The sequence below is a fragment of the Nesoenas mayeri genome (genome assembly GCF_963082525.1).
Source record: "Nesoenas mayeri genome assembly, chromosome: 1".
Taxonomy (NCBI): domain Eukaryota; kingdom Metazoa; phylum Chordata; class Aves; order Columbiformes; family Columbidae; genus Nesoenas; species Nesoenas mayeri.
Genome location: NC_137541.1, coordinates 61358351 through 61373193, shown reverse-complemented (window position 1 = coordinate 61373193; position 14843 = coordinate 61358351). Strand labels below are relative to the sequence as shown.

The 14843-nt window shown below is 47.1% G+C and overlaps 2 protein-coding genes across 2 annotated transcripts in view; one reads left to right on the top strand and one right to left on the bottom strand.

The window, feature by feature from the left end:
- DENND2A (DENN domain containing 2A) overlaps window positions 1-631 on the bottom strand; it is a gene marked incomplete at its 3' end in the record, with an annotated part of 64861 nt that extends 64230 nt beyond the window's left edge. Inside the window, exon 1 of the mRNA XM_080349778.1 lies at window positions 560-631. The remainder of the gene's footprint in view (window positions 1-559) is intronic.
- A 1844-nt stretch (window positions 632-2475) lies between these two features.
- On the top strand, window positions 2476-12011 carry ADCK2 (aarF domain containing kinase 2; the record flags this gene model as incomplete). Its single annotated transcript, XM_080339599.1, has 8 exons — window positions 2476-3393; window positions 4132-4278; window positions 5803-5931; window positions 6584-6679; window positions 9112-9363; window positions 9989-10117; window positions 10608-10661; window positions 11868-12011. The coding sequence occupies 8 exons, from the start codon at window positions 2476-2478 to the stop codon at window positions 12009-12011; spliced, it is 1869 nt and encodes a 622-aa protein (XP_080195725.1).
- Window positions 12012-14843: the final 2832 nt, after the last annotated feature.

Genomic DNA, 14843 nt, shown 5'->3' with positions numbered 1-14843 from the left:
GAATTTGCTTAGCGTTTCTTCGTCTTTTTTTTTGTTGCTGAAGACGGAGGCAGGGCTGAGTTCACCCAGGGGCTCCATGCTGGGTGGCTGGGCTGCCTCTTCTCCTCCTACCCACCACTCCCGAACCACTTGGGTCGGCTTTTAAGTAGTTCCCCACGTCCCCTCGGCTCCTCTCCCACCGGTTCGCGGCCGAGAGCCACTCGGCAGCCGACTCGGCCCCCTCGCAGCCAGCGGGGACGGAGGGAGCGGCGGTCCTGCCCGTCCCGGCAGGAAAGCGGCGGGGGCGAGCGGCGGTGTCTTCGGCGACCGGGAGGGTGGGGGACTTCGGCTCACCCCCCCACCCCCGATTTCCGTCTCAGCAGCCGAACGCAGTACCGAGGGGAAAGAAAAGCCAATTTTGGGGCTAAAGGGAAAAAGGAATTAGTCATTTCGTAAAGCAGTACCGACTCCCCGCGCCCCGACCACCACTAGGGGAGACGAACGGGCGGAGGGCGCAACCTCCCGGCACCTCTGCCCACTCTCCCCCAGGAACCCCCAGCCCCCTCTGCAGCCCCCCTACCTTCCTCGGCGGGGGTGTGGGGCCGTGTCCCGGCATGGCGGCGCCCGGCGCCGGGTTGGCGGGGTGCGGACGCGCGGCTGGGGGCTCCCCGCCCGCCCCGCCATGCAGCGCCGCTGCCACCGCCCCCCGCCGCCACCGGCCCCGGCCGCCCTCCGGCAGGAGCCCCGCCCCGCCCCGCCCCGCCCCGCTCCACGGCAACGGCGCCCGCCCACCTCCTCTCCGCTCGGGGGAATACCGCGTCCGGTGCTGCCTGCCAGCCGGCGTCCTGCCGGGCGGGGGTGCGCCGAGGCGAGGGGGCGCACGGAGGGGCGGGGGCTGCCGCTGGCGAGGCCAGAAATTAAAAAGCCAGGTGAGGTGCACAAGACGCCTTTCTGGTTGTGAACAGAAATATCCAAGGGAAGGCAGAAAAGTCCCTGCTTGCTACTAGTTACTCCAGCAGGTTGTCATGGCTGAATGGACCGGTCGCGGCACCTGATGGGCTCACAGACACGAGAAAGTGGGGGGCCAGGAAAGGCTCAGGCCTGTGGAACAGCTTCCATCAGCAGAGCTGCTCACCTGCGCAGGGCCGCGATGCAGCTCCCTGCTGGCACGGAGTTTCACTCGGTCGGATCTGAGCCACCCGTTACAGCGAGGGAGGGATCTGGATTGGAGAGTGGATTAATTCTTACTACAGGTTTTCAGTACCCAGGGTACATTAAAAATGGTGGGAAGGGGATTTTTCCTCCAAGTAGAAGTAAGCAGTTAGCAACACACACCAAACAACCAGCCAAACTCCAAGTGTGAAAGGCCACAGCTCCTAGCACAAGATTTGCTGAAAAGCCACGATGGCAAAGCAAATTGCAGCTCCATATTTGCTGTGGCTGCCCCCTAAAACATGTCCTTTGATGGGTTGCGGTTACATACACAAAAGCTCCTAAAAAGGGTGAGATGGATGATGTTGTTGTCCTCATCAGCTGCATCCTCAGCAGTGGGTTCATTAATTTCAATTTGATTCGTAAAAGGCATGTGTCCTTTGCGAAGGAAATGAGCAACCCTCTGTAGCTGCGTGATTGCGAATGAGGTGAACACATTGCCAGCTGACTCGGGGATAAGTGGGAGACCTGACACTGCCATCAGCCGCCCCTCCGCAGAGCAGAATGCCCAGGGTTCAGAGCAACTCGTTAGCTCAACTGAACTATCACCATCACCTAAGCAGGCTTTTGCTTTTAGTTTGAATTTATTTTACTAGTAGTGATGTGTTGCCGTGTGCCCTCAGATGCTTCCATAACTCAAAGCGCTCATTATTCCATTCATGCCCCTCTAAGGAAATCATTAACAATCACAAAAATTTGCCTACCGGTGTCAGGCAACACCCATAAAGCCTTTGTTTAAAATTAGAAGGTCATTGCTAATTTCTCTTTTTTATGGAAAAAAAAAAGTGGAGGCAGCTGCCACCTTGCAATGTCTGAAGTACCTCTTGCACTTGTCAGCACCTTCATTTTACCTGTAGAATCATAGAATGTTCTAGGTTGGAAGGGGCCCACAAGGATCATGGAGTCCAGCTCCCGCCCCTGCACAGGGCAGCCCCACAGTTCTCACCATGCACTCTGTCCAGCCAACAGCCCACCTCGACTGTCAGAATGGATGGAGATGTGAAGGCCACCAGCCCAAGCGTGGGCCCCTTCTCTCTTATCCTCCTCTGGCGTAGCCCAAACCTGAGGGAACGCACCTACTGAGGCTACAGCTCAGTCACGCCCGCAGAGGGCTCAGGTACCATCCGTGAGGCGGGAAAACTCACCTCACGTTCCTCCGAGGCTCCTTTTTCTTTAAGAGGCGGAGCCACCGCCGCCCCCTGGCGCTGATTGGCTGGCCCCGCCTTCTCCTGCTCCCCGCGCCGTGGGCGGCCGTTAGCGGCCGGTAACGGCGGCGGGTGGGTGATGGTGGCGGGCGGCGCTGTGCGGCTGCTGCCGCTCCCGCGTCCCCTGCTCGGGCGGGCCGCCGGGGCGAGGAGGGCGCTGTCTGGTTGGGCGGCGGCGGGGCGCGGTGGGCTGCGTGCCGGGCGCTGGGTCGCGGTGGCCTTGGCGGTGCCCGCTGGGACTGGCTGGAAGGAGAGACCGGGACAGCGGGGACCGGTGTGGGTGGGGGAGCGCGGCCCGGAGCGGCCGCCCCGGAGGTTGCTGTGGCGCTTGGGTCTGGCGCTCCGGTTGGGTCTGCGGGCTTGCGGGTTGCTGCTGCGCTTTGGCCCCCTGCTGTTGCTCTACCCGCTGAGCCGCCTGTGGCCTGGCCTGGCTGCCGTGTGGTTACGGCTGCTGCGGAGGGCAGCCGAGGCCGCCGGCCCCACCTGTGTCAAGCTGGGCCAGTGGGCCAGCACCCGGAGGGACCTCTTCTCTGAGGCCTTCTGTGATGAATTTTCCAAGCTGCACGTTGAGGTGAGCCCGCACCCGTGGGCCCACACAGATGAGCTCCTCAGGAAAGCCTTTGGTGAGGACTGGACAGGCATCCTCAAGTTCCAAAGCCAGGAGCCGGTTGGCTCGGGCTGTGTTGCCCAGGTGTATAAAGCCTATGCTGACCTCACGGCTATCACCGGCTCCCAAGCCAAGGAGCTGGCACGACGCTCAAAGTTAAGGTCCGCTTTTGAAGCGTGGGAAGTGTCAAGCTTTAGAGGCCTCCTCAGGTGGCTGAGGAAGTGGAAGAGCAAGGAGATGCGGGTTGAGAGGAGCAGTGAGGAGCTGAGCCCAGCAGACTGCTCCTGGGAGAGTCCTGTGAATGGGACACCCGCTATGGAGCAGATGGCCAAACCACTCCTGAAAGCAAATCCTTTATCAGCCAGACACCTCACGCCTGTAGCCATTAAAGTAAGTTGTACATCTGACTGGTAGATGTGTGAAAATGGAGTGTGTTAGATGGGGTGAATCAGAATTTAATTCCCATGAAGATGAGTAGCTGGCAAGGGCCAGGCAGAGTGAGAGAAGGGATGCTCATCACCCTTGGTGTCTTTTTCTCAATGCTTTGGTTCCAGTCACCTGCAATCCAGACTTGCTGTGGCCCCAGGTCTTCCCAGCCCACGGAGCTGGAGTACGCATACTGCCTGTGGCACTGTTTGACCTGGCATGTGGATACTAGAAATGCCTGTAAGGGCCCAGTTTGCCTTAAAAGAATGAACATTAAGGTTGGTTTCACCTTCCAGAAAATGAAACCCTTTCTTTGCTCACATGAAGAAATCTGAAACATATACGTTCTTTCCAGGAAAGTTTATTTAAAGAAATCTTCTATTTGAGCTGCTTCAGGTACTAGTCAGTACTACATGGTGGAGAGAGGATGGGAGTGTAAAAGCATTGGAAAATGCCATTGGGTGAGACTGTAGTCTCCAGCACAGATATATTCCATTTGACAACTATAAAATGTTTCTTTTCAACTTAATTCATGGCAAAATGTGAATTCTTCTGAGGACTAGCTGGGGAAGCTTTGTTATCTCCCAGTCTAGTAAGGTCAGTTTTGTCTATTTGGAATGTGTCACTTGAGCTGATTGAAATGGGACTGTCCTTTTCACACTGTTTGGGGTGCTGATCTTGCCACCATTTGTTCTTGTGCAGGTCCTGCACCCCGGGCTGGTCCACCAAGTCCAGATGGATCTGTTTCTTATGAAGATGGGTAGCCACATCCTTGGACTTCTCCCTGGATTCAAGTGGCTCAGTTTGACAGAGATTGTGGAGGAGTTTGAAAAGCTTATGATTCAGCAGGTGTGTGCCATGCTATGGTCCACGTGTACTGGAACAAAACTGCCCTTTGTCTTGCTAGTGGCTGGTTCTAGCCCTGTTCATACTGCCACATTTTAAAAGGTTAGATGAAGGCTTGCTTGGTCTCTAGACTAAAGACTAATAAGTCTTTATTCTAATCAGTCATGCAGTGTTACTGTAGAAAAGCTTATATTCTGATACTAAAAAAAGCAAAGCAATGACAAAAATAAACAATCTTTACTAGATTTGAAAATATTTTTTAGACTTTAATTATGTTTTCTAGTGAACAGCATGAACGGCTAGCTAGTCATAGTCACAGTCTTTTGTGCAGCATTGTGAAGGATGAACACTGATGAGAGACCTCTCCTTAGGAAAAAAAAATCTCTCCAAACACGTTTTCAGATGTGTGTTTCCTCTTTAATCCTACAGATATGTTTGTAATCTGTACTCACTGGTCACGTTTGTTAGCACTGAAGTATATATCTTGGCATAACTAATATATTTTTACATAAGTTAATAATACATTCTAAATTGTATTGTCATCAGACAGATGGTATTGGTAAAGTTAAGCTTTACTAATAGATCAGAAAACATGTCCTGATTCACTCATGTCTTCTAAAAACATAGTCCTAAAATGTCCTTACTGCCAAACTTATCTGCTAAATTCATTTTTCTGTCTAGATTGCAGAAGTCTGAAGTTTGTTATAAGCTTTTGAAAGACATAATTTTCCACTATTGCAAAAAATCTAAATAGTAAATCCATGTTGTAAACCGTTGACTGTATTCAGGTGTGACTCAAGGTCACTGGTACCAGTTTAGTTCTGCAGAGCTTTTGGTGTGTACTCTGAAGATTGAGTATTAGGAGAGCATCTGATAGGCCTGTCATCATTTTGTTTCTCTTTGAAAGAACAAGAAATATTCCTGGGATATATCCCAGATAAAGGAGGTGAAGCAAGGTTATCCTCCCTCCCGCCTTCTTGAGCAGCAGCAGTGGACAGAAGGTGGTAAAAGAATGGGCAGGAGAGATGCCCTTGTGTCAAGGCCCTCCATCGCTGAAGAGCTGGGGCCAGGGCTTTGCAGAGTGCATTATTTTGTGTGTGTTACGCTAAATTTCTTCCTGCTATGGCTGTTTATCTGTAAAGTGAGGCTAGGGCTACAGTTCTTCTAGCCTGACTGCGTGCCCACCCTGCCCTTTGGACAGTAAACTTTGGTTCAGGATCTGTCTTACCTTTGAAAATAGTGCAGTCCTGGTCTTTTTGAGGCATCATGCCCATAGTAAGAGTAACCTGTATTTCAAAGGTGGTGGGCTGTGGGCTATTTGTTACCCAGTCTGTTACTCTTCTCTTCCATCAGGAAAGCTATAAGCATGTAAGCAGCACCACTCTATTTTGTTATCATTCTGGTTTTCTGACCAGTTTTGTTGGTATTGAGTATTGCTCTTTACAGTCACATCCTCATACAGAATCCTGAAGATCTGATTGTACTTCCATCTAATTCCCAAACTCCTTTCTGTTTCTTTCCCTTGAGATTGACTTACGCTACGAAGCCAGAAATCTGGAGCGCTTCCGACAAAATTTCCTAGATGTCGATTTTGTCAAGTTCCCAGTTCCCCTTTGGCCTTTGGTAACAACAGATGTCCTAGTGGAAACATTTGAGGTAAGAATTGCAGGGTCTGGGAGTGGTGGTTAACAGGGAGAAGGCCCTTAGGAGAACATGCCAAGGAGGAGTTTTTGAGGAGCAATCAGAGAGGAGGATGCTTTTCTCCTACTTGCTTAAAGAGATTGGTGTCCTTCCTCAGCGTCTCTTCCACTCTCTTTGTTTGTAAACAGTGCATCCCAGAAGACAGGTGGCAGGCAGCTCCATATAGAAGTGAACACTTGGCCTGACATCAAGCAGACCAGCAGTGTGTCCAGACACCATGTGCTTGCCTGTGCTTTGCAAACCAACACCACCTTACAGCTCTCCTCTGTGGGGGGTCAGAGCAAGGAGCTCAGCAATCTGATACTTTCTGATGCTTGCCTCACTTCCCTTGTGGATGTTTGAGTCACAGGCCAGAGCTTCTCTCAGCCTTAGTTTTCATGCATGTGATGCTGGCAAGAGTATTTCTGCCCCAGGCTATATCACACCCTCTTGCCAAAGAACACCCCCTTGCTTCTCTCATGTTCTCCATTGCAGTAGGTACAGCCTCTACTGAGCAGGTCCCTTCTAGGGTGTTCATATTGCCTTCTCTCAACTCTGGGCACCTAGGTAATGGTGCTGTTGAAGGTGGGACACAGGGTGTGCTTGACCCCAGCTCTGTTTATTTCAGGAGAGTGAGCCTATTTCGCGCTACCTGCACGCCGAGATTGCCACGGAGCTGAGGCAGAGGCTTGCAAAGATGGGCATGGACATGCTGCTAAAGATGGTAGGCACTTGGCTGAGGATGGAAGTGAAGTTTGTTTTCCTGCAGAAGCTGTTCAGCTGAGTTAATAATATGGCTAAAGAGAGAACCTTTTTGCTTACCACAACTCCTACCCTTCTCCCCATGGACTCAAACATAAAGTTGAGCCTTTGGGAGCCAGCACCTGTGTGCCAGGTATTGTTCAGTAACACAGGACTTAGGCTGCTAGGGCACTGTGCAGCTCCTGAACTGGCAGAGTGAAGGTCTATACTTTGCGTGCCACGTAACAAAATCTTGAGTAAAGCCTGGGCTAGATAAACCATTGCTGCAGACTTTGACGTGGAGCTTCTTCTGCTGCAGAAGAGTGGTCTGCTTGCACACAGTAGGGTCTTCCTATGCAACTTAATCAGTGCATTGCTTAGGAAACCCACTAATCCATGTAATGAATATTCAAATATTGGCCAAATGCTATAAAGTGCAATGCAATTAGCAAATATCATGGTCTTTGCAGAGACTATGGATGCAACTCATGGGGAAAACAGCTAGCTAGTTTCTTAATTTATTGGTCCCCTCTTACAAAACTACCTTTTATAAGGAAGAATATGGAGTAAAGAAAACAAACCTGGCCAGATTCAACTTCTGACTGTGTAGCTCTTTTGTGATCGAAATAGTCAGAAATGATCTGGAAAGGGAAATTGGGAGGTGACACAATTGGTTTGTGAGAACTAGCAGTGAAGAGTTGCATAAGTACCTCACGGTATTGAATGTGTGGGCAGTAAGTGTGAAATGAAATTCAGTTGATAACTGCAACATCATGCTAGGGCAATGGTGAGGCCTGCAGTTCTGACTCTCTGCAGTATGACAGACTCTGAAATAGCTTTTAGAACTAAGAAAAGCAATGGTAGAACTATTAATAGATTTATGCTAACATTGGATTCAATGGTTGGGAGCAAAGCAAAACTCTGAAATTTTAAGAGTAGAAAAGAATTAAAGAGCAAAGAAACAACATTATGGCTGTAAGTAAAACAAATACCTGTTTCTTAATACTCTGTGCAGTTCTAGTCCCTCGCTGTCCAGAACCCTCCATTTCAAGGGCTGTAATAGAGCTAGAAGAGGTGCAGAGGAAGGCAGATGGAATGATTACTGGTGTGGAGTGGCTTCCCTACTGAAATGGTGACATAATTTGGACACAATTCTGGAAAGCAGAGAAATCAGTAGCTTATGGCAGAGAGATATGCAGTCATGAGTGCATTAGAGTGAGTATGGATCTATTGTATATGGTTTCTCAGAACAACAAGGATTGTCAGAGGTCATTTTTTCATATAACACCTAAAAAATTTTTTTTTTTTCACACAGCTCTAATTATTTACGTGACAATTGGACAAATTTGTAGGATTAATCCATGAAATGCAAAGAAAACCTCCTTGGGGCAGGAAGTCCTGCAGTCCCACGTGGTTAGGAGGGTTAATGAGGAAGTACTACCTTGTGCTTGCCATCTTGCTTGTCCTTTCTGCTACTAACTGCCAGCAGAGGAAGAGAAATGCTACATACATTTGTTTCCTCTTGTTTCCATTTTCAATACAATTGTAATGTGGGTTGATGTCCCAGACTAGGCAAACTTAACCATTCACTAAAACCCAGGCCACTGAATTGCAAAGGGCCTATTACTGCATTACTTTGCCAAGACTCACCAGCATGCCCCCAGTTTAGAGTTAATTGCTGAAGAGCACTACTGGTCCCTGCTGGGACTCCTGGCTGCCTGACCTGATGTTTAGGAAACACAGAGGATTGCTTCACACAGCTCTAATGACACCCCCAGAGTGAGCAGCACCCGTGTCATTTCAGGACAGCTAATCTCCAGCAGAAACCGTTTGCTGTGCTGCTGCTGCCAATGTGATGCACACTGGTAATGACAGGGAACCGATCAGAAATGAACTTCTACTATATCATAGAACAGTGTGGGCTGGAGGGGACCTTCAAAGATCATCCAGTCCAACCCCCTGCCATGAGCAGGGACATCTTCAAATAGATCAGGTTGCTCAGAGTACTGTCCAGCCCAGCCTTGAATGTCTCCAGGGATGGGGCATCTACCACCTCTCTGGGCAACCTGGGCCAGTGTTTCACTACCCGCATTGTGAAACATGTCTTCCTCAGGTCCAGCCTGAATCTCCCCTCCTTTAGTTTAAAACCATTACCCTTTGTCCTACCACAACAGGCCCTGCTAAAAAGTCTGTCCCCATCTTTCTTACAGGCTGCTTTTAAGTACTGAAAGGCCACAATAAGGTCTCCCTGGAGCCTTCTCTTCTCCAGGCTGAACAACCCCAACTCTCTCAGCCTGTCCTCACAGGAGAGGTGTTCCAGCCCTCTCATCATCTTCATGGTCCTATTTTCCTGGGAGTTTTGCTGTGGGCATGTTTGATTGGAACAAGCTGCTCTAAGACTCGTCCATCCTCTAGGTCTTTGTTGACAACTTTGTCCATGCTGACCTGCACCCTGGGAACATCCTGGTTCAAGGCACGGCCCACCTCGGCACCAGCTGCAAGGAGCAGACAGCCATCGTGGATCTGTGTGACACGCTCGTGGTGGAAGTGCAGCCACCCCTCAGGCGGCTCTGCCTGGTGCTGCTGGATGCGGGGATTGTGGCGGAGCTGCAGAGCACTGACCTGCAGAACTTCCGGGCGGTTTTCACAGCTGTGGTCCAGGGCCAGGTGAGGCCTCTGCTGTGGGGCTGGGGAAGGAAGACAGATGAAGAATCTGATGGCCGAACTGATCATTTTCTCTCTACTTACGCTTACAATCCTCCCTAAGAGGGGAGAGGAGACTTGCTAGCATGGAACCTATATCAGACACAGAGATAAGATGTTCAGCTAAAGCAAGGAGGCTGCCAGCATGGAGGGATTTCCATGGCCCAAGACATGGAAGGTGTTAAATGGGAAGTAGTAGTGCTTCTGATGCAGGTTAGGACTGCCTGGGAGCTGCTTACATTTCAGAGCCTCTTGCAGAATCTGCCAGATTTTGCTAGAGAAGAGAAGGGATTAACATCTTGGTCTTCCACACACATTGCCTTCTGCAGCCTTGCTGCTGGAAAGCCCATATGCCATCCTCCATTTTGCTGTTGTGTCAGCATCTGTAGAGAAGAGGAAGCAAAATGGGTACAGGTTGGGTCTCTATTGTTGGAATGGTAAAACATGGCCCTGGGAGTTCTCCCTGCAGTGTGTCTCCTCCAGAGACTTCTGCAGCAGAGGCCTTCCAGGGACAATGATGTGCAGCTCCTTGTAGGCCTGATGGTATCAGTGATCAAGTTTTGACTCTGTTTTCCAACTTGTTTCACAGGGGGAAAGAGTGGCAGAACTGATCCTTCATCACGCCCGTGCAAACCAGTGCCAGGATATTGAACAATTCAAAGCTGAGATGGCGGAACTAGTGACCAAGGTCCGGGGGAACACCATTGCCCTAGGAAAGGCAAGTGCACAGTGTCCCACACTCACTTACCTGTAATTCTGTGCAACTTGGCTTTCAGAATGATCCATGTGGAAAGGCTGCTCTGATCTCATCAGCACCACCAACCAGTACTCTCTGTGAGGAGCTGCTGAGCCTGATGTTACCACTTGCATCCTGTTAGCTAAGGCCAGCCTGGGCACTTCAGAGAATGTAGTGTGGTGGTATTGAGCAAATTAATGCATATTGTCTATTGCTGTGAGGTCAGACATTCTCAGCCTTTCTGGGCTGGCAGGTAAGCAGAACCGTGGGTCACAGCTGAACTCTTTATCCAGGGCAGGGTGAGGGGGATCATACCTTGATGTTGGCTGTTGTCAGCCCAGTAATCTTCTTCTAACACCAGAGCCAAATGCTAACAAACACTTAGAAGAATCCTGCCTGACACTCACACAGCTTGTTCTTCTTGACAAGTGATTTTTTTGATCAGTTGTTAACTTCTCCTTTTGTATTCCAGCTTCAAGTGGCAAATCTCCTCTCCAATGTCTTTAAACTATTGATGACCCATAAGGTGAGGCCCTATCACTGTCTGCCCTCAATAGCAGGAAGTTGATCTGGGGAGGGAGAACTACAGGGAACATGAAGGGCTGGCAAAGAGGACTGCTGAAACAAACAGCTAGGAGGGGGAGTGTAGAAATGCATCCAGGTGTGGCGGGGTTGCTGTTTCTTGGGCCTTAACACACACCCTACCACGATCAGTTTCTGTTTTGCTGGGGATTGTCTTAATACTGCATTTAATAGTTGATATTATTTACTAATAGGATTAATTCTGTAATGCGTAGTTTTTCCTATCGTTTTGAATAGTTCCTTAGAAGCAGAAATTGAAGGCAACAATATATGTTCCTCTTGTACATCTTTATGTGCTTTCTTCCCTGGACCTCTTTCTCAGTATAGGGTTATGTAACAGCACTGCACCATTTTACTGGTTAGGTAGCATGCTCGAAAGTGAAGAGTTATTCACAGAACAGATTCCTTCTTATAACTGATTGTATTTGGGGAACAAGTTTCCATGGTCGCAAACAACTTTGAAAATCAACGGAGCTATGGTAGCCTGAACTAGGGGAGATGAAAAGGTTGTCAGCTACAGGCCTGCCTAGCCTTCAAAGGAAAGGTCCATCCAAACATTCCTTAGAGGTTTTTGTCATTAAGGCTTATTAAGCTGGTTTTTAAGAACATGAAATGTAATTTAGGCCCTTAAAAAGCAAGTCATCCCAATTCCATGAATTCTTAATGCCCTGGTATGCCTTGAAGCAATCCTGGTACCTGGCTGGAAAGTGAGCAATACTTTGTTCACATGCAGAGCAAAGGATCGTTTCCTCTGTGATCTGTGGGGGTCTTTTGTGGCTACTCAGAAAGTGAGCTCCCCCTTATACAATATATTGGATATTACTGCAGCTTACAACTATGCTGTCAACGATGAGCTCTCCTAAGCTCTTGCTGTTCCATTATGGAAGGAAAAAAGTCCCAATGCCCTTCTTGGAATTGAAAAACAAGCTCATGGGTTCCCTTAGGGTATTTACCCTGAAACTGCTGCCTTCTTTTTGGGCCTGCAGCTGCATTTCAGTGAGTTCTGAAACTCCAAGTTGCAGTATAGTTTCAGATGTGTGTATGCTTTCCTCTGCCTCTTCCCTGCCCTCTCAGCTTAGCCAATGCTGGTACCTCTGTTAGAATGGGCTCAGAAAAAAAATGAGGTCCATGTAGTCTCTTGTGGTTCTAGGTGAAGCTCGAGAGCAATTTTGCTTCCATCATCTTTGCCATCATGGTTCTGGAAGGTCTTGGTCGTTCACTGGACCCTGAACTGGACATCCTAGAGGCAGCTAAACCACTGCTCATCAAAACTGCAGCTTCTGTCCTCAAATAGACTCCTGTGGCTGCTGCCCTCTCGCCATGCAGGGTTACCCATACAGTCTGTGAGCTGACAAGAGAAAGAAGCTGAAAGTGAGAAGTCACATGTGTCTTGGGGACATGCCATGTAGTGGTTGTTCTCCATTAATGCTGCCTTTAGTTGTTTCAGCCAAACACCAAGTGTGGGATGATTAGAAGGACTGTTCCAGAAACCAGGAAGGCTTTGCACAATTGAAGAGTTCTGACTCATTGCACAGTTCTGAGAGCTAATGTGCTCTGGTAGTTTTTAAAAAAACATATCATGTAGTTCAGGTGCACAAGATCACTGCAGCCTGATGAGAAAAGCAAACTTACTTGTCTAAAAGTCTTTAAAAGGATGTTCATTCATCAAGTCTGTTTTGAAATATATCAAGTTAAATATTTAAAGTTCATTTACTGATTTTTTTTTTTGGTCACTGTGATATGAGAAATTATGTTCTAATACCATCTAAGCAACACATTCTGACTGAAAAAAGCCAATAAACCTTTTTGTCTTTTGTACTTTTAACTTCTACTTTTATTGTAGAAGAGTCCTGAGATCCTGCATGGAGTGGTCTGTTCTTAGTCATTTGAGATGATAAAAACAGACCAGTCAGGTTTTTTTTTTTTTTCCAAACTTCTGTACTCTAGCACAATACTATAGGAATTTGGATTATAAACGGCAAAAGAAAATACTTGCCTAGGCAGAAAATCGAATTCCATAATAAAAAACAACTTCTGGGAATATTTGTACTGGTCTTACATTTTGTTTGTTTGTTTTCCTGAAGCTTAAAAAAGAGTTTTTCTTCTTCTGTGTTGCTTACTTCCTACTACACTCCCCCCTGCTCCCCATGTCAACTCAAAACCTGAACTAATATGCAAATGCTTGGAGTTTGTTTCCAGTAGTTTGCAAAACAAGGAGTCCAAGTATTTTCCTAAAGGATGGAAAACACATTGTGAATGTTTAAAATTAAACAAAGCCTGCAAAAAAGCTAGATCATACATGTCTTTTACAGTCAATTATTTTAATAGCAGTATTAAAATTACTTTATGGCTGTATTCTAATGAATATGAATGATTTGAAATACTGTAATACTAAATACATTCCCAGATCTGCTGCATGTGAAACTGCAGCAGCACAGGGTGTCTGCAGTGATCTGCTTTCAGATGATCAAGCAATGATAAAGTATATAAGCAGACAATCTGCTCTTTTATGGTGATTATAAAGCAATGATTAATGACATATAAATGAAGTCTGAAAACTAAGTTTAGATTCCGCTCAATATATTTCATGTACTTTAATCATCACATATTCCATTTCCAAATGCTTAAGGATAAAAGCAGCAATAGAGTTGCATATCTTTTAAGTTTAGGCTTGTTTCTGTAAGCTGACTTTAAACTCATAACCAAGTATACTGTTGTCCTAACTAGCACATGATTTCATGTAAAAGAGAATTCAAAGTAATAAGAAACACAAGCAACCCCCAAAGTTTACATTAAAGAAAATCTCCATGTGCTGCCAGCACCCACTTTCCCTCAGTAGCATGTGTGCCCTCTCCCATTTCCACACAGCTTGGGGGGTAGCCAGACCTGGCATAGCCCCCTGCAGCTTGTAGAGCCTGGGCCCAGGCCATCAGTCACGCACGTCTTGGGTGCAGCCACCTGTGTTCTTCCTGAGCAAATTTCAGCCAACTTTTCCAGAGGCTAAACTGAGCTTAAAACAAATGATAGAATTCCGTGTCTAAAATGCAAAACTGTGCTTCATGTGTAGTTTCCATATATGCAGCAAGTTATAATTTTTCCAGACCTTAATTTAAACAAAAAACCCAAAACGTCAAAGCCTTCACCTTATATACAGGTTCATCTTTCTTTCCTTTTCCCCTGTTTTTTTTTTTTTAAACAGAAGTCTCAGGATAGCTCATGCATATTATGGATCTTAAAGTTAAAAATACCCCTTTTAGCTATCAAGGCCTTAGAATAGTTTGTAAATACCTGAATGAGAGACTTAACTGTCTTTTTGAGGAAAGCTGAAGATATAGCCTCTCAGTTCTCTCTGGAGGAACACAGGCTGAGACTTAATGCTAAGAAACTGCTGGCCACTCAGAAGATTTGACAGAATTTCAAATGCTCTCCCTTTTAGAAGTTTATTTTATTTTTTTTTAAATGCTGCTGTCACTGGTGCTGTGTTCCTGTAAAAGGGCTGAATTTTTACACAACTGCTTTTTGCTCAGTGGTGTGCCAGAAAATGTGTAACATGTTTCTAAGTGTACACAGAATGTCAGGCAACAACATTTAAGTTTTGTATCTAGTTTCATTTTAGGTATTGCTTAAAAGAAGGTATCTCAAATATTATATATATATTTTAGGATAAAATTGTGTAAAATAAGAACACCCTGCAATATATTATAGCTCTGAGTGTTCCAGCAAATAAATTGTGCCATGTCAATTCTCTTTAAATACCACTGTGAAAAGAACAATTCAATTTCTGGCTACCCAAAGCTACTGTATTTTGTACCTCTGATGGTATGAGGGGCAGCACTTCAAGATCCGACAAGTGTAACCCTTTCCTCTCCCTTGTGAAAGAAGGCACCTCCACTTGTCAGAGTATAGTTCATAAAAAAAAAACCACCATCAAACCTCTCCTGTTGGAAAAAACTGTCTGTTGATGTGCCTTACTGTCTTCTTTCAGCAGAGGGGAGAAGCCTGTAGCTTGTCCACAGGAGTGGCTGACACCACAGGCTTCATTAAGGAAAATCAGTAATGCACTTATAAAATCAGAGGAGTCATGAGCAAGTTGCACAGAGGACTCCAGGTGGTTACTATGTTTTAC